Below are 19,941 nucleotides of genomic sequence, written 5' to 3' on the forward strand. Positions count from 1 at the left end.
CATTAATTGATAATGTATATAAAAATAAAAATGTTAGTATGTATAAAATACTAAGACATAAATTAGATTTTATCGGCCGGCATTACATTATATCCTTATCCAACCTTAATTGGTAATAATTTTTCTTTAATAATTCGGTAACATTCTCTTGTCTGAATGGTTGGTTATATATATATATATATATATATATATATTGATTCACGGGTATAAGAAGTAGAAACATAATCTAATAATTCATTAACGAGACAAATTAATAATGTACACCAGCAACCTACATATATACATGGAACCAACCAAAGAGAACCCAAATTTTCAATCTTTACACTTATTTTACATGAATAATCTAATGCTTGTTCTTGATATATACACACACACACACACACATACATATTCACGTGATCATATTTGTTCAGACAATGGGATAAGAAGCCTTCATGGCGAGACCACAGAGCCCTTGCTTGTCTTTGACATCTTTCTGTATCCTCATGTATCCACTCTCTCCCCAGTGTTCTCCCCACGAGTTCTTTATGATCCAATGCTTTGTTCCATCCACGGTTTCGCCGTATCCGACCACTGCCACTGCATGGTCGAGATCGGTCCCACACTGTCCCGTGAATACACCCGACGAATAAAACTGAAACTCGAACCCTCCCCCTTCGATCGCAACGCTCACTGGTTGGTTCGTCACTGCCTTCATCAACGCCTTTTCGTCATTAGCCGGCACATCCTCATACCCTATATATACACACACACACAAACACGTTCAAAGTGAGATTCAGAAAACATTCATAGCTTGATTGAGAGTGAAACCCTAAAGGCTTCTGCGATGATCGACAACCTGTGATGGTGGCTGCTTTGGCCGAGGCTTTCTTGGAATTGCAGGTACCGTCTTCACCGTTGTAAGGATAATTGGCTTCGGTGGTGAGGCCGTGGCTTTCCTTGATGTGTTCAAACGCCGTGTCCAAAAGACCGCCCTCGCAACCGTAGTCGTACTTGTCGCAATCTACTAATTGTTGTTCCGACAGCGAGATGAGTTTCCCCTTCTTGATCTTCGTTGCCCCCTCTATCGCCGCCACCACTGAAAATGCCCAACAACATCCTATGCAAACACAGGCATGTATAAAATCATTAGCTCCAACATCATATTCTTTCATAAGGTTGAAAAGGACATGCATGCACATGCAAAATTAACATAAAAGATTTTAAAAAAATTGATAAGTGATCTATTTCAAACGCACCACAACTAGCTTGATTCTTGATAGGAGTGACAGCTCCTTTCTTCCTCCAATCCAAAGAGACCGGCGAAGCCCTCAATGACACGTTTTGATGCATGAACGACGTTGTCTTCAGTTCATCGGTTATTACATCTGTAGAGTGCTGTCCCTTATAACCAGTGTACATAGAACGGAACTCGTCATTGGTAAGATCAGCAAACTGATTTACACCGAGTTTAAACTTCCTTTCAGGCACATTGTCATTGTTCAGCGTTTCTATACGTTCAACGTTCAGTTTGAATATAGTGTAACGTCTCTCCTTTTCTTTTGCGTCTAAGTAGACACGGCCATGCTTCGCCATCCACTCTTCATGCCTTTTCAGCATCATTAGCTCTTCATCGAGCGGACGAGAAAGAGATGTGGACAGAAAGAGAGATGAAACCAGAGAGATTATAAGAAGGGCGTGTGTGCGTTTAGAATCCATTCTTTGAGTGAAATTTAGGGTTTCTGTAATGAGAATTAATGATGGAGAGACCAAAGAGGGTCGGAGATGGTTTATATAGTGGAAGGGTGGTGTTTTGAAACGAGGGATATAATCGATTACGTATGATTCGTTTATATTATATATATATATATATATATATATGTATGTATATAACCAAGTTTTTTTTATAGAATTTCTGACTGAGACAGTCAAACAGGTATTTGTATATATCAAATCGTTCCAATGGTGTGCCGTGTAGAAACTCTTTCTTATGCGTTCTGTATGTGCAAAAGAACTCGAATCAAACTGAGCCATTTAGGATAATCAATTTCATCATCTGACAATAAATATCTCACATATACTTAGAGAATCATACATTGAAAACCGAAATCATATAAAATTTTAAAATATATATATATTTTTCCGCCTACATGTACTTCTATTTTTATTTTGACCGTTTGAATCACGTACATGCAGAAAAATTTCATTGATATATATATATATATATATATATACTATAGGATATAAAAGCTAGAGCCTTTCATGTCGAAGTCTTAATGGATTACTACAATTTGACAAACCAGTCTACTTCTCGATCGCCGTTACGTGACATAACCAAAAACCCTAATTGAGATGCACATATCAAACAAAAAACAGAATCTCCCTTTTGTTTTTGTTTTTAAAAAATGATATGAGAAGCAAAGATTCCACTTCCTTCACACAAGAGCCAACCGTGGCAGCTAAAAGAAGATCAGCCAATAAACAGAAGAAACTCAACGACACACTATAAGTAACTGATTAATCATCTGTGTCATTATCAGACAAAACGAAAGTAAACACCATCACGCTAAGTTTCTTAATCTGTAACAATTAAAGCCCTTTTGCTTGATTGACCAAAAGTTCATGTTTAATTAATGGTGCCATAACACGCTCCATCTCTATGAGAAAGAATAAGGGCTTCATCAATGATGAATACGCTTGTTGGACTATATATATATATGATCCCATCCCATTGTAATGTATTTCTTACGGTGTATCAATGCAGATTTGTGATTATTTTTATGTGAAAAAATGGTGCAAAGATAATCTCAACAACAACACAATAACTCTAAGAAATGGGTTATCTAAGAGAACGATTTATCATACGGAGAAATAGAGTAGATGATCCCAACCATTAAAATTAAAAATCTAATGTGGGGTTGTTCTTTAACCTGTAACCCAAATTATGGGCCCAATCACCACGGGACAAGGAAAAAGCCGCTTGGTGGGGAAGAAGAGAAACCCTTGTGCTGTATTGGGCCGATAATGTGAATATTACGGGCCCAATTATGAAGCCCATTAAAAAAACCCAACGTAGCCCAAACACAATCCGACGTCGTTTCAGTGTGTTTTTTTCTCTCGAACCAAACCTAACATGAACAAAAAGAAATCCAAGAGGAGAAGAAAAAGAAACGAGGAGAGACGACTCGTACAGCATACGAGCCTTCGCAAAGGTTGGGTTTTTTTTTAAAATGCTCATGTATAAGATTGTGACATCAGAATTTATGTCATTTACTCTTGAAATTTTCGTGAAATCCGTATCCTGAAATAGGAATCTGGGTTTTTGCTTATAGTTGGAATCAGGTTGATGGTTTTTCGTCTAGGGTTCTCACTGCTTGCCACTGATCTCCACGTCTGAATTTGATTTTTCTTGCAAATCTTTTTTTTTTTTTGGGGGGGTTGGGGATTTTTTATGTGGAAGTTCATTTATTTGCCCAATTGTGTGTGTTCAGTGTGTTAGTTTTACTTTGAATTGCTGACCCAATCAGTCGGTATCCGGTGTTTTTGGGCAGCAGAGATAGTAATTAATCAGAGAGATTGATCAACTTCTGCTCGGAATTTGAGGTTTTTGTTAGAAATTCGAATTTTTTCGGAGCTTAAGAACAGCAAAGAGATGTTCTTTTGGACGTGAATTGTTGCGTCGTGATTGATGTGAAGTTCCTGAACTCACTAACTGATCCTATGTTGTCTGATATAAAATCGATTTGAAAGATGATTTTAGTTCAGGGTCATGTAATGTAACACATGGCGAATTCGTCTTTGTATGTTGAATATAGATCCTTGACTTACTATGTGAAATATATGAACCATTTGCAGATGGAAGTAGAGAACATCACATCTCAGGAATGTCCGAGCCGTTCGCAGGTGGATGTAGAGAAGGACGATGCTTCTCAGGAATCTGTCCCGAAGCCTAAGCTCATATACCGTTGTAAGAACTGCAGAAGGATAGTTGCTGCAGAGGAAAACATAGTTGCCCATGAACCGGGAAAGGGTGAGGAATGCTTTAAATGGAAAAAGAGAAGTGGAGACTCTGAACAAGTGAATTGCTCCTCCGTATTTGTCGAGCCCATGAAATGGATGCAAACAGGTAAAAATCTCAAGCCTTTACCCACTGGTTCCACCCTTTATGATGTGATATCCAAAACTAAGTGCCCTGATCACTTTATCTAAAGCTGAATCATATGGCAAGCTTAATGCAGCATTCGGTTCAAATTTCTTTCTTTCGTTGGTAACAAAATCTTGAATATTTGCAGTTCAAGATGGAAATGTGGAAGAGAAACTTCACTGCATGGGGTGTAACGCCCGGTTAGGTTACTTCAACTGGGCGGGGATGCAATGCAGCTGCGGAGCTTGGGTTAACCCGGCATTCCAACTTCACAAAAGCCGGTTAGACGAGTGTAACATGTGAGAGCCGCAACACTGTTTGAATGCTGAAGATTCATCACAGAGGGGATGGAAATCTCGGCGATCTCACTGCTGAGCGGACGTGGATATGCTCGTTGGAAGTTGAAGATAAAGTTTTGATCTTTGGTTGGTGTTCATAGTTCAGTTGCTTATTGATCTTTCCAGTGTGTGTTTTTTCTGTCTTAAAAGACCGAATGTGTTATGCCCATGTTGTACACCATAGTAAGACTCCCTATATATGTAGAAGACCAAGTAGTGGTTGAGGAAATTGTAAGGATGGGAATTTTGGTTCGGTCCATTTCATCCAAAAGTAACCTGATGGAATCCAATATAAAAGAAAATTATAGAGACATGGTTTTCATTTTTGTTCTTTTCTAAATATGGAAGGCGGCTAAAAGGGACAAGGAAGGTGTCAAAGAATGAACTTAGAGACCGGAAGCTACAATTAAGCAGCGCGAAACACGAAAGAATCACAGCCTCTTAATAATGGGTTTGTCTTGAAAACCGCTAGAAAGGAAAACAACAACAACGAGCCCTAAAAATAGCAGAGAGTTTGGGATATAAAAAGCAGCCCATTGGCTCGTTAGAGGAGCTGTCCTCTTCTCAGAAATATCTCTATACAAGGGAGGGCATTATATATACATCGAAAAAGGAAGAGAAGAGGCCACAGCCCCTAAAATAAAGGTAGAGAAAATGGCAAGCAAGGGGATGGTGTTGTTAATGGCGTCGGCCATATGCGTGTCGTATGTGGTTGGCTTTGCCGCCGCTGACGCCGACGATTTGGATCGTTTCCAGATTCAGGGATCCGTCTACTGTGACACCTGCCGTGTCCAGTTCATCACCCGTCTCAGCAAGTTCCTCCAAGGTATATTCTATATATACACACGCGGGCATGTTTAATGTTTATGATGTGTGTGTGTGTGTGCCTACATGTGCATGTACATTCTTGCATATATATATATATGGACGATGGACTGAATCTTGTATCCAAATATTGGTAGGGGCGAAAGTGAGATTGGAGTGCAAGAACAGGGTGACCGGAGCCCTGACGGTGTCAAAAGAGGCCGTGACGGACGACACGGGAAGCTTCCTGATGCAAGTGACGGGAGACCACGAAGAAGAGGTCTGCGAGATCATGCTCGTGGAATCTCCGGACCAAGAGTGCAGCGATGTGAGCAAAGACGCATACCTCCGTAACGCCGCTAAGGTGAGTCTAACGGCGAATGACGGAATCGTCTCCAACGAGACTCGTATCGTCAACCCTCTCGGCTTCATGGTCAAGACGCCGTCGGCTGACTGCCCCGCCGCCTTCCAGGAGCTCGGAATCACACCCGACGTTATCTTCTGAAACGACCACGTTTTATCCGTTTGACGATTATTCAAACAACATTCGACACGATGCTAATTTGACGTAATTTCTAATTTTCATTTTTGTAACATTTTCCAAAATTCTTGTGGTACTTTTGCTTGAACACCCTAGTGAATACTTTCCTGAAGAGAGAAAAAAAAGTGATTGGATTGCCACGAGGACTTTGGTACTTTTGCCCTAATTATATATATATATTTGTATATCATGTTATTGGCGTCGTATTTACATTATTATATTTTATGGTTACACAAAGCCTCTGGTTGGTCCATAATTAAGCCAGATAACAATCCGTTGCTATTATTGTAATAAATGAACAAAGTGCGGTATAGTCTATAGAGAAAGAGACATGGACCTTAGTTGTCCTACATGTATGAACCCTAGAGCCGATATTCATTTTTCGAGTTCCAGAAGGCTATTCTTTGCTGACGGAACGACGGACGAATACAGTTTGTCAGTCATCCTCGTCCGTAACCACGGCCTAGCAAAAAAAAAAATCATTCGTAAATTATACGCAGGTCGGGAAAAAGAAGACAGGGCAAGTTTGGAATAAAAAGAATTGATAAGAGAGGGCAGGTTCACTGACCTTGCGGATAGCCTTTGCTTTTGTAGGCGTCTCGGAGCTGTTCCCTCTCGGGTCGGATTGCTGCAACATTTCAGACATGGGAGGAATTAACTGAAACGGATCGATCGTGCAAAACCTAGACAGTTAGTTCTCTAGTGTGGATGGATCCATTCACAAGTTGAAACCCAAAGAATGAGAACAGACTATGCGTGCAATTTAGTTTTGTGCTAACAAAATGATCAAGTAGAAGCATACGATCAAACAAGCTTTTAGGAGATGTCGGTGTGTAAAAGGAAAAACTGAGGAAATAAGATAAGGATATATGCATTAAGTTGCCTTTTTACCTCGGTTGCTGTGAATTGCTTTCCATCTGCTGTGGATTCCACTGGTGACTCGGCCAAGGAAGTAGACTTTGGAATTTTCGGACTACATTCATGTTCAAGGGGTTGATCTCTTCTTGACCCACACAAGTCAGGTTCAGGAACATTGTCCTGCTTGGGGGAACCTGGTGGTTTTGGAGATGCAGGTTCTGTCTGACTTGTATGATTCTCGTGGATCTCCGTGTAGGAGACATTCTGTGCTTCTCTTATAGCACGAGAGGTATCTACATCATCAAAACATGGAATATCGAGATAGTAACCAGAAAGAGATGGCTCCACACCTATCCCAGCAGCAAATGTATTCTTATCTCCGACTTGTTCAAAGCTCGATGCCAAATCCCCGGGCGATATTCCACATAACACATCATATAAGCTGCCATCCTGTCTTTCCGGGTTTCCATCAGAATCCCACATATCAGAATCTGACAAAGAGTGATCAGTGCGACCACTGACTGAAATACCAGGTGATGATCTACAGAAGGTATCGTTGTCATCATCGTCCAAGTCACTGGCATTATTATGAGGTGATGATACAGTCTGTGGAACCAACTGAAACAAAGGGAACATTTCTGCCTCCCTCTCGTGGCATTGAGCCTGCGAAGGAATCTTCAGTTTCAATTTGGGAACTCCAAAGCTGTCTATTGGGTTGAATGATATCGTCATATGTTCAAGCCGGGGTGAGGAAGCAGGCGAGTCAAAGAGTGATTCAGAGCCAAATGGTTCATTGAAGGTTGATCCATTAGATTCTTGGTAACCATGTTCAGTTACGTCCTCCACAGCTTCCCTTGTACTCGAACTAGCAGGCACGGCTTCATAACTGCAAGCTGGCAAGTTTCTACGGAAACCATTCATGAGTAACCGATGGCTGAGGCCAAAGACTCCAAATGATATCACATTACTCTGCTGGTAAGACCCCATAGAATAACTCACTCCGCTTCTGTGTTGAGAGCTCAGATCCGAATCTTTCTCGTTGATCTCAACTGACCCGTCTGATATAACACTTGTTTCACCATTATTCTCGTTTTGTATATCTCCATTTTCAGAGATTGGCATAGCAAAAACTGGAGGTTTAGATGGCTCAAGTCCAAGGAGGCTACCATTGCTCCAGATTGCAACCGATTCAACACTTACATCACTGGACAAAGATTCTCGAACATCTGGACAACTTTTCACAGTAGCGTCTGGCAATGGACATTTTGCATCCAACAACTCGTTGCCCGATATAGGCGGTGAGCAAAGTTGAGTAAGAGATTCCACCTTCAGCTTGTTATGAACATCACCACTCACACGAGGATTAAAAGTTGTTAAATCATACCCAGGATTCTGAGGAATTGTTTTATCAGGAGTGGTTTCGTTTGATTCTGGTTCGGTGCTAGCAAATAAACTTTTCTTATTTGTCGAAACATCGGATGCTGTGTGGGGTTCATCTGTGGCATGGTCTCCATCAGAACAGCATGCAGCATCAAGAGCTTCGGGCAAGATCTTTCCATAAGAAACAGCTTCTGCCACAGACGGATATGTTGCATCAGATTCTTCTGGCGAGTTCTTAACATCCGGAACAGTTTCTGACAAAGATGGATATGCGTTGAAATGTTCTTCCGGAGAGATTATTTCATCGGGAATGGCTTTTGCCAGAGACAGATCCATGACAAAAGGTTCTTCAGGTAAGAACACCTCATCAGGAAAAGCTTCTGCTGACAAAGAATCCAAGGCAATAGATTCTTCTGATGATGTGTTTTTGTGAGGAACAGCTTCTGTGAGATATGGGTGCATGACAATAGGTTCTTCTGGAGAGAACCTTTCATCAAGAAAAGCTTCTGCTGACGATGGATACATCGGAGCAGGTTCTTCCACAGAGAAATTTTCATGAGGAAATACAACTGCCAAAGGCAGTTCCGTGGCAGCAGGTTCGTCTGGAGATTCATGGGGAAAAGCTTCTGTCAACAATGGATATGTGGCAACAGGTTCTTTTGATGACATCTTTTTGAGAGGAATAGCTTCTGTCAGAGAGGGAGACATGGTGAAAGATTCTTCAGACAAGATCCTTTCATAAACCGAAGCTTCTGCTGACAACAGACACGTAGTAATAGGTCCTCCCAGAGAGACTTCTTCCTGAGGAATGGCTTTTGCCAGAGACTGATCCATATCAACAGGTTTTGGCGATTCATCGGGAAAAACTTCTGCCAACAATGGATACACGGCAACAAGTTTTCCTGGTGAGATATCTTTGTGAGGAACAGCTTCTGCCAGAGAAGAATACATAGGGACAGATTCTTCCGGTGAGATACTTTCATCTGAGTACATTCCTTCTGGTAACAGATTAGCGGCAACAGGTTCTTCTTGCAAAATCTCTCCAGCAGGATCAGCTTCTGCCAATGACGAACAGAAAGCACCAACAGAGTCCCAAGGCTCTTGAAAATTCTTCTCACTACTCATGGTATCCTCTAGCACTGGAACTGACAAAGAATGGGAAGCTTCTTTGTTTCCTTGAAGGTAAGAAATAGAACAAGATTTATCATCGGAGTGATCATGTTCCGGGTCCTGTGCTATATGCCCAAATGGTGAATCTGCTGATTCATCATTGTTCTCCTTTCTGACATCTTCTGAACAATGCTCCAGTTTCTGTGTTGGTTGGACATCGAAATCATTGTCAGATTCTGATTCAATTGTGTTACGTGCATCTGCATACTCATCAGCTTCACTCCTAGATTCTGTTTCACTCCCTCGTTCGCTCTGATTTTCTCCTTCGCTCTCACTTTGTGGTATTGTTTCAACCTTGCTGAGCTGTCTCCTATAGGGTACTTGTTCCACAGTATAGACATCATCAAACAGGATATCCGTCCTAGCCAAGCCCCTTTGACTTTTTGTGTCATTGTCTGGCGTTCCTGGGCCAAATTTGGAATCAAGTATCTCTGTAGATTCTTCATCTTCAATTTTTTGCTCAGACAATGAGTCTGGTGTTTTCTTCTCCTCCCAAGCATTGGAAGGGGCAAAAGGCACAGGCTGTTCACCAGAGGGGTTATATTGGATATTATCTTCTATGGCGTCCTTGCACTCATCTGAACATGTGCTATCAGCATGTTGTGGAGACATGGGCAACAATCCCTCTGAAAGCTGTTCCTCATGCTCACTTGTTGGACTTTTGTGGATGAAATACTCAATATAGCCTGAATCATTTCTAGAATCATGAATTTTAGATGGTTCTTGGACATCAGATTGTACTCGTTCATCAGGTTGTTCTTGTGCATCCGATGGTCCTTGCAGATGAGGTTGTCCTGGCTCATCAGATAGTTCCTGCATGTTAGACGTACAAGCCATGCCATTTGTGGAGGTACTCTGAGAAGTAGTCTGTCTGTCATCGGTTAGAGAACTAGGACATGTCCTGCATGAAGAGATAGGTAAAGAAAAAGCAACCAAAAGTCACCGCAAATGTAAAATATGAGTGGATGGGAATTGATAAAACAACTTATTTCAAGTCACCCACCCACTAGTTTCCTCTGATGTAGACGCTAGACGTGACTTGGGTATCTTCCTGTGCGATAGCCTCCCCTTCTATCATTTCAAAGACGCGATTCAGATACAATACAGAAGGAATTCAAGGAAACAAAAGAATGAAAAATCAGCGTAAATTTTCAACGCATTCCATTTCTCGATCAAAAGATTTTTCTACATGAGATCATGGTATCAAGTATGTAGATAAAGATGCTAAAGTTTTTACCAATTTCTTATGCAGCCAGTATAGCCTAAACTCAAAAAGGAAATTACGAACCTTGCTTTTACGGAAACCCTTATCCCTTTGGACCTTAATATCATTTGCTACAATGGGGTTACTTGATTCCTTTCTAAAGAAGGTTGGATCAGAGTATCTCCTTAGACACGATCCTGGACCACCTGCATCAAATCTGCAAGATGGAGCAATTTCAGAATAAACAAACAAATATGCAACATTTTATCTACAATAAGCATAAGAAAGAAAACTTGTTGACCCCTACTTATCAAGCAAGTGCAAGCGTGGAGGATCTCTGCATTGTTCATATGACTCCATAACAAACAATGGCAAATCACTGTCGATAAAATGACTCTGCCCATTCTGTATACGAGGATGCCACTCGCAGCCTACGGCGGGAATAAACAGAAAAAATGATGAAAAGAATATCATACAGAAGATGGCAATTAAATCTCCCACAGAGTGGAGGAAATCCTTCAATTAAAATCCATCTGTGTACGTGAAAGTGGCAGAGGATCAATAATTGATATGGTGAGTATAGCACAAAGAGAAACACACTGGAGATATAGAGACAAGCAATACCTGCCAAAATTTGAAAATAAAGCTAGAAGCCTATAGATGAGAAGGAAAAACATACCGGCTGTATAAGCAAAATGTATGTGGCTTGTCTGTGACAGTACGGCCTTCTCAAGAGGAGACAATGCAGATTCTATTCGCCGAACACGTTTTGTCAGTTTCTGACTCCGAGAAGCTGTAATTGTGACTTGCTCCTGTATGCCATAAAACACTTCGGCAGCAAATCTACATGTAAAAAAGGGCCCCTGGTTAAAGAACTCTCCATCAGTTTGTATTCACTTACATAAAACATCAAAAAAAATTATGTATCATGAAATACCAATACAGAATCAAGAATCAACAAGGATTCCAGGCGTTTCTCTTTTAGGTGACAAAAGTGTATTCCTAAACAAGACATATGACATGACAATTAACCTCCCAGCTTGAACAACCAGGACCAGTTTTTTTTTCTTTCCATTAGCTCATTCCTGTTAACAAACTTCGATTTCTCATCATTTACATATCAAATGAACTAAAATTTTGGTCACTTGAAATTAGATGGCATACTGTATACATCGTCATTAAGATTCAATCATTGGGGAGCGACAACAAGCACCAGCTTTATCACAAACCCGGTAGAGCTAGGAAAAAATAGCACAGTGAAAGATTTTAGTACTCTGGACTCCCATTCCAGTCATTAATCACAAGTTATTTTTTATCAAAATAATTTGCAAGAGCTAGAACCCACTTGACATTTTTTTCCTCAAATCAATCATCCACTGACTCTAAGAACTGAGCTTGCTCAAAGTAGTTCGACATTTTTCTATGCTCAGAATAAACCCTAGACCTACCAAATCAAATACAGGAGGGACGAGAATATCTAATACTCAAACAATCGAGCTAACAAACATCCTTGCGCCCAATTCGTTCAAACTTATTCATAATCCATGAGCTGAGAAGTCTGAATTCCAACTTCGTTCTGAATCGATGAACCTCTCACTCTCACCCACACAACAACGCTATCTAGCAGGGAATGAAAACATAGCAGCAGACACATCAATCAATCCCTAGATACGGAGTTCAAATCCAGCACAAAATACTAGCGAAGCCACAAAGAATCCATACTAGATGGAGAAGCGATACATACTCGGCAAGGTCGCCCAACTGGCGAAGGATTCCAACGAGTCCGGCCACCGCAACGCCGCCGAGAACCGCCTTTGGATCCTCATCTTCGACGGTGCCGTTTCCGTACAGCTCCGGCCGTCCCAAGCCGAACTCGTTCCGCACCTTCAACCTCACCAACGGCATTACCTCGCTCTCGCTCTCGCTCGCTTCACAGGAAATGAAACCCAAACTTCATATCCTTGGTAATTAATGAACACTAAAAAAACGGCTGAAATCTTTTTTGTTTTCTTTTTTGGCCATTTGGATTAACGGAATTCTTGGTATTTCTTTTTTTTTGTGAAGAAATTTATTGGTTTATTTCAAATCCATTTATTTATTTAATAATTACGATAAATTACTGAAACCGCCCTTTGTCTTGGAATATATAATCACTCGAATTAACAAAAACATGAAATTTCAATATTGATTGAACTGATTAACGAAAGAAATAAGGTGTATTTTTGGGACATAATTAAAGTTGAAGAATATAATTAAGGTAGCTAAAGCAGATTCCTAGGTGTGTTTTGCTGGAATCACCTTTCCAATATATTTTTTCTCATTTTCTTTTTCGTAATTTTAAAACCTTGCATATAATTGGGCCTTAAGAATGGGCCTCAAAAGAGGTTACATTTGGGCCTTATGAATTGGCCCAAAAGCTGGCTCTTCTTGACGGTGTAACTAAAAATATCTGAGGGAATTCTATTGATATTAAAAAAAAAAAAAATTATAGTGTAGACTTTTCCGAATGTTATACAAAACATTTTTTGTGGTTGTGATTAACCGGATGTTTTGTAGTAAGTTTCAAACTAATTTCGATATTAACCAAACCGTATTATTAAATTATGTTTTTATTTAAGATTCGAATTCGAAAACCGATTGAACTATTCAATTTAGATAACTCTAACAGAACATACGTGGAGATTATGGATTACTCGGGAATTAAGAAGTCATATTAACTCGAAATTTCTTGTGATTATTTACAATCACGTATATTAGGTGATTATTGGCAGTCACGTGTATTATGTGATTACTTGCAATTACATATATATATATATATGTGTGTGTGTGTGTGTCACGGAATACAACATCATCTATGTTAAACGATATAATCATAAAATAAATAATAATGATGGTGATTTAGTGGGCAAAATTGCAAAAATAACCCCAAATGTCTATCTTTACTTCAAGGGATGACCTTCTAGGTTTAAGGTTTTCAAAAAAAAAAATTAAAATGACGAAAAGACTAGTTTGCCCTTAAAAAATTGAATACGTGGCAATTCTTTATATAGTGAAAAAACCTTCAAAAAATTTATTCTCTCACTTTTTTTAAAAATTCGAAACGTATTTTTTTTCTTTCTCTCTCCAAAGAAATGTCGTTGGCAATTCTAACAACAAATTTCTCAATTTTCATCTTACATTCGATGTATTTTCTCTACTATGACGAGATTTTACATTCCAAAATTGAAAAAACTGAGAATACATGGAAAGTGTTCGATAAAAATCCTCATAGAAATTTTGGCTCTTAAAATGTCATACTGGTCATATCGGTCAGACTTTGGTCATACCGATCAGATTTTGGTCAGACATTCACAATTTGGTCTGCCGGTCACACTTTGAGTGAATATGATTTATGTTGAGAGATTTTTTTTATATATGGAATTAGATCACCAAAACGACGAAATGTATTCTTGTAACCCTTATACAACTTTTTGAATCATTTAAACTTAATTTAGACCTTTATTTTTCGTGTAAAAATGGTCATACCGGTCACACTATAAGACGGTCAGACATTGGTCATACAGTCAGAATTTGGTCAAACTTCTTGAAAATTGATGAATTTATCATTTAAAAAGTGTTAATATGGTATAATAATAATAATCTCATATAACACGTTTTTTAAATTTAAAAACGGTCAGACGGTTAGACTTTAGTCAAACCGATGATACTTTGGTAAGACGATCAGACTTTGGTCATACGGTCAGACTTTGGTCATACCGATCATATTTGATCATATCATTAGACTGGTCATAAGATTATACGAGCCAGACTAGTAAGATTTTTTCAAAAATGATGAATTTACGAATTTAAAAGTATAGATCAAACGTGTTTTTCTTATATTGAATTTTGGCTTATTAGGGTTTCACTTCGATTCGATTCGAATGAACAATATCATTTAAGCTTAGACTCGTCAAACTTTTACTCTAGAACGAGATCCGACACACCAAAGTTAAAGAATTTGAGAATGCATGGAAAGTGTTTGATGAAAATACTCAGAGAAATTTTGGTTATCGAAATGTCACATCGGTCAAACCGATCTGATTGTGCTCATGGTGCCAAGAACAACGATGTCATCAACAACTCCTTCTAAAGAAACCTAAAGTAATAGTAGTGTTTATGTAACACATCGAGTACAATTGACTTATGTCGAGAGATTTTTTTTTCCACGTGAAATTAGAACTCCAAAACGATGTAAAAATAATCTTATAATCCTATACAACTTTTTGAATCGTTTAGATTTAATTTAGGCATTTTTTTCGTACCTAAATGGTTAGACGGTCATACGGTCATACCTTGGTCAGACGGTCAGACTTGTTCGAAATTGCATAATTCATCGTTTTAAAAGTGTTAACATTGTAATAATCACATCATATCACAAATATTTCAAGTTCAAATCGGTCGTAACAATATGGATTGAGTACATTTTTTGTTTGTCAATGTAACTCATTCCAAAGAAGGCCTAAAGTAATAGTAATGTTTGTGTAACACATTGAGTACAATTGAATTATGTCGAGAGATTTTTTTTTTCACGTGAAATTAGAACTCCAAAACGATGCAAAAGTAATCTTATAATCCCTATACAACTTTTTGAATCGTTTAGATTTAATTTAGGCATTTTTTTCGTACCGAAATGGTCAGACGGTCATACGGTCATACGGTCATACCTTGGTCAGACGAGACGGTCAGACTTGTTCAAAATTGCAGAATTCATCGTTTTAAAAGTGTTAATATTGTAATAATCATATCATATCACAAATATTTCAAGTTCAAATCGGTCGTAGCAATATGGATTGACGTCTAACCATTTAGGTACGAAAAAAATGCCTAAATTAAATCTAAACGATTCAAAAAGTTGTATAGGATTATAAGATTACTTTTGCATCGTTTTGGAGTTCTAATTTCACGTGGAAAAAAAATCTCTCGACATAAGTCAATTGTACTCGATGTGTTACATAAACACTACTATTACTTTAGGTTTCTTTAGAAGGAGTTGTTGATGACATCGTTGTTCTTGGCACCATGAGCACAATCAGATCGGTTTGACCGATGTGACATTTCGATAACCAAAATTTCTCTGAGGATTTTCATCAAACACTTTCCATGCATTCTCAAATTCTTTAACTTTGGTGTGTCGGATCTCGTTCTAGAGTAAAAGTTTGACGAGTCTAAGCTTAAATGATATTGTTCATTCGAATCGAATCGAAGTGAAACCCTAATAAGCCAAAATTCAATATAAGAAAAACACGTTTGATCTATACTTTTAAATTCGTAAATTCATCATTTTTGAAAAAATCTGACTGTCTGGCTCGTATAATCTTATGACCAGTCTAATGATATGATCAAATATGATCGGTATGACCAAAGTCTGACCGTATGACCAAAGTCTGATCGTCTTACCAAAGTATCATCGGTTTGACTAAAGTCTAACCGTCTGACCGATTTTAAATTTAAAAAACGTGTTATATGAGATTATTATTATACCATATTAACACTTTTTAAATGATAAATTCATCAATTTTCAAGAAGTCTGTATACAACTTTTTGAATCATTTAGATTTAATTTATGCATTTTTTTCGTACCTAAATGGTCAGACGGTCATACGGTCAAACGGTCATACCTTGGTTAGACGGTCAGACTTGTTCAAAATTGCATAATTCATCGTTTTAAAAGTGTTAATATTGTAATAATTATATCATATCACAAATATTTCAAGTTCAAATTGGTCGTAGCAATATGGATTGAGTACATTTTTTGTTTGTGCAATGTAACTCCTTCCAAAGAAGACCTAAAGTAATAGTAATGTTTGTGTAACACATTGAGTACAATTGACTTATGTCGAGAGATTTTTTTTCACGTGAAATTAGAACTCCAAAACGATGCAAAAGTAATCTTATAACCCCTATACAACTTTTTGAATCATTTAGATTTAATTTATGCATTTTTTTTCGTACCCAAATGGTCATACGGTCATACCTTGGTCAGACGGTAATACTTGTTCGAAATCGCATAATCCATCGTTTTAAAAGTGTTAACAAAGTAATAATAATATCATATCACAAATTTTATGAGTATGGTCAGTTTGACCAATTTGATGATTATGATCAGTATTACCAATTTTGCGAATATGAACAGTTTGACCAATTTGACAAGTATGACCAGTTTAGGAGTATGACCAGTTGACCATTTCGACACGTATGTATGACCAGTTTACTGAATTTTTCCATTTTGACGAATTTCACAAATTTAACGATTTCGACCAGTTTGAGTCACGTGAATCATGGTATTGCTGATAAATATGTCATATTTGTTTCATCTGTATCATATGAATTAAATATAAAGATGACAAAAACAAATCACAAATGCCCACACTTAATAATGTATATTAGAAAAATACTTATCGATTATTCATATATGTGTTTAATCGATGAATTGTCTCAAGCTTTTGCTTGTTTTTCACAATAAATTAGCTGAAAAAAAGGCTGTAGATGAAGAGAGTTTAGAGACAGAGAACGTTTGAGAGGAGAGAGAGAGTTTGCAGGTTCGACATATGCGAACGGAGGAAGAGAGAGAGAGCTGGGAGAGGAGAGAGAGAGCTGAAATATTTTCATTTTAAATTTAATAATAATTAAAAAGGTAAGGGTATTTTTGGAAAGATACAATTATAAGGTTAGAAGATGATGATATTTTTTTTTATAAAAAAGGCAGGGTCATGCCGTGAAGTAAAAATGACATTTAAAGTCATTTTTGCAATTCTCCCGATTTAGTGTATATTTATGAACATTTTTACATGAAAATATACAATTTAAATAAGAGTTTTTGGGTACGGAGGGATGTGGGGTCCGTTTTCACGTGGATTGGCGGAGAGGACTTTCCCTTATATCGAACTAAGGAATAATATTTTTGTCCAAACGTATGAATTTGTTGTTTTCTAATTAAAAGGCTCCGTTTCGTATTAAGTTATATGAAAAAAGAAATCTCAAAAGAATGAAAACAAATGGGGAAAAGAAAAGGAATAAACCTCTTCCTTGGTAATTTTTGCTTTGTTCAGTTCTTATTGATATTCATACATATTTATCCTTGTAAATCGTAAAATAACCCTTGTAACCAAATAAATTTAAATAAATAATATGTTTTTAATAGAATTTATAATATAATAAAAAATATTGATATGTAAACACCAACAAAGATTTGTAGTTTCATGGAAAGAAAACGCACTAAAAAATTATGGTGAGGCGAACAATAATCAAGTACCATACTTCAGGTAAATGCAGTGTTGTTGGTTTTTTTTTCAAAAACGCTAAACAAAACTATAGAACGTAAGGGTTGGCGTTTCGGAAATCTTTTCGGGTTTGGGACAGAAATGCATCGGTTCGAGTTTTTCGGTTTTATAAAAATAGATATCAAACGATTTTTATATTATGTTCGGTTCAGGTCGGTTTTGGTTTCGGTTCGATTCGGTTCTATTTTTTTAAGATAGATTTTCTTTAAAAAAATTCAGTTTTTCGAGATTTTTTAAAATTCAGTTCGGAAAATTTGGTTTCATAAAAATAGTACCGTTCGATTTTTCTATTCGGCTCAGTTCAGAAAAACTCGCCCTGAAAGAAAATTTTAACCCTAAAAGAAAATATGCGAAAATAGGATAAAATAAAAATATATATATAGTGTAATAGTAATACCAGGTGAAACATAAGGACCCATGTCCACGTGATTGGATTTTTTTGGTCTCGAGTGGATTTTTTTAAAAAATATGGCAGAGTAAAGAAGATTGTACCACGCAGGATCTTCTCCGACGTTATCTTTGTCCGAAAGCTTTCAGTGTTATTCTCATCGTCGGATTCTGGTTCTCCGGTCACCGGAATCTAGTATGTTCCGTCGACCAGTCGTTAAGGGCACCTTCATGGCATGCATGTTTATACCATATGTCTTACAATTTACGACTTTTTTTTATATATAATTTATTATTTTCATGCTTGGACTTGCACATTTTTAAAATTGTAAAGCAAATTGCAAATATATGTAAATAAGGTTTCCATTTGCGAATCGTATTTAACCATCTACGACGTCGAAATGTCTCCCCATTTGTGTAATAATTAATAATGCCCTATCACATTAAATGATGTTCACTATGATTAAAATAACGAAGGTACCTGTAAATAACTGTGCTGTGTAGTTCTAGTAGTATATATATATATATAGTATATATATAGTATATATATAGTATATATATATATATATATAATATAATATGCGGTAGAAATATGGAGATGGATAGTGGAAATCATGATTTTATGGGTCTTCCACTTTAAGACACGGTTATGCTTAATCAATCACTCATAATGACAAAAAAGATTTATGTTTCCTTCTTTACCAAAAACCAAAGATTTATGTTTCCTAAATTGTTTGAAAATAGATACCTTTAAAATTTTAAAACAATTTCGAAAGGTTCATACATATCTTACATTTATATTAGCCTAAATAAAAGTTTTGATGTAACGATATATGTATAGACTAATATATACGATATAAATTTTATACGGAATATATATATATATATATATATATACTGTAAAAATTGTTTTTTGGATTCCATTTGAATGGTTAAATCTTCTTTTTATACCAGTCAGTAAACTTTCATTACTTTAACACTATATTACAACCCATTTAAATTAGTAAATATTTTATCAAATAGAAAATTATCATAATCTTTTATATCGATTACAAAATTACCGACATTTTTTGCCAGTTCTATATCAGATCACAACTTATGTAGCACAGGATCTTTATCAAAATCAAACAGTTGAATCAAATGAAATATATTATCCTACTAGATACAAGAACTTTACAGTATGTTTGTTAGTTATTATTATTATTATTATTGTTGTTGTTGTTGTTATAGGCTGTATGATTCAACTAGCCACTAAGACAAGCAAGTTGGACAATTAACTAATAATAATTATAAAACTTAAAATGCCACATTAATACAGACGAGTGATTTGCGTTACAAATCGTACAATTAGTAGCGTAAAATAATATTTGCGGAATTTAAAAATGAGAATCAATCATAATAGTGCGAATATCGCTCCACGTATGATTTTTTTTAAAGAGCCACCTTCTCGTGGGGCCCCCGTAAGGACATGTCTTCTCAGTCGTAGTGCAAGCCCCACCAATTTAATATATTCTTTTAAAATCTCTTTTTTTGTTAAAAACATTATATTATTACATAGCCCGTATTAAAATGATTCTATGATATCACATATATATATATATATATATTGATTATCAAATGTCGTGTGAACGTAAAATAGACTAGATCTGAGAAAAGTAAGTCACTGATTTTGTCACTATAACATCTATATTTTTTTTGTGAAAGATAATTAATTGTAAAAGAAGCAATAAATCGAAAAATACTTTGAAATTCAATGAAATGATCGGATTATGGTCAAACATGTTTTATATCTAGGACCTCATTTTTCAATAACCTCT

At 37.0% G+C, this 19,941-nt stretch overlaps 4 protein-coding genes across 4 annotated transcripts; 2 read left to right on the plus strand and 2 right to left on the minus strand.

Moving 5' to 3' along the window:
- Nucleotides 1–218: 218 nt before the first annotated feature.
- On the minus strand, nt 219–1,801 carry LOC104798423 (senescence-specific cysteine protease SAG12). The gene is made up of 3 exons (XM_010520497.2): nt 1,239–1,801; nt 839–1,099; nt 219–735 (listed from the first exon to the last, which is right to left on the minus strand). Exons 1-3 carry the CDS (start codon nt 1,696–1,698, stop codon nt 410–412), a joined length of 1,047 nt encoding a protein of 348 aa, XP_010518799.1. The 5' UTR covers nt 1,699–1,801; the 3' UTR covers nt 219–409.
- A 1,316-nt stretch (nt 1,802–3,117) lies between these two features.
- LOC104798424 (probable inactive dual specificity protein phosphatase-like At4g18593) lies at nt 3,118–4,772 on the plus strand. The gene is made up of 3 exons (XM_010520499.1): nt 3,118–3,191; nt 3,835–4,105; nt 4,272–4,772. Exons 2-3 carry the CDS (start codon nt 3,835–3,837, stop codon nt 4,424–4,426), a joined length of 426 nt encoding a protein of 141 aa, XP_010518801.1. The 5' UTR covers nt 3,118–3,191; the 3' UTR covers nt 4,427–4,772.
- A 228-nt stretch (nt 4,773–5,000) lies between these two features.
- LOC104798425 (pollen-specific protein-like At4g18596) lies at nt 5,001–5,952 on the plus strand. The gene is made up of 2 exons (XM_010520500.1): nt 5,001–5,287; nt 5,424–5,952. Exons 1-2 carry the CDS (start codon nt 5,116–5,118, stop codon nt 5,768–5,770), a joined length of 519 nt encoding a protein of 172 aa, XP_010518802.1. The 5' UTR covers nt 5,001–5,115; the 3' UTR covers nt 5,771–5,952.
- Nucleotides 5,953–6,062: 110 nt separating this feature from the next.
- LOC104798426 (scar-like domain-containing protein WAVE 5) lies at nt 6,063–12,377 on the minus strand. Its single transcript, XM_010520501.1, has 8 exons — nt 12,163–12,377; nt 11,098–11,261; nt 10,726–10,849; nt 10,503–10,635; nt 10,218–10,285; nt 6,698–10,115; nt 6,375–6,434; nt 6,063–6,269 (listed from the first exon to the last, which is right to left on the minus strand). The coding sequence occupies exons 1-8, from the start codon at nt 12,321–12,323 to the stop codon at nt 6,243–6,245; spliced, it is 4,155 nt and encodes a 1,384-aa protein (XP_010518803.1). The 5' UTR covers nt 12,324–12,377; the 3' UTR covers nt 6,063–6,242.
- Between the last annotated feature and the right edge of the window lie 7,564 nt (nt 12,378–19,941).

The sequence above is a fragment of the Tarenaya hassleriana genome, unplaced genomic scaffold (assembly GCF_000463585.1).
Source record: "Tarenaya hassleriana unplaced genomic scaffold, ASM46358v1 Cleome53, whole genome shotgun sequence".
In the NCBI taxonomy this organism is placed as follows: Eukaryota; Viridiplantae; Streptophyta; class Magnoliopsida; order Brassicales; family Cleomaceae; genus Tarenaya; species Tarenaya hassleriana.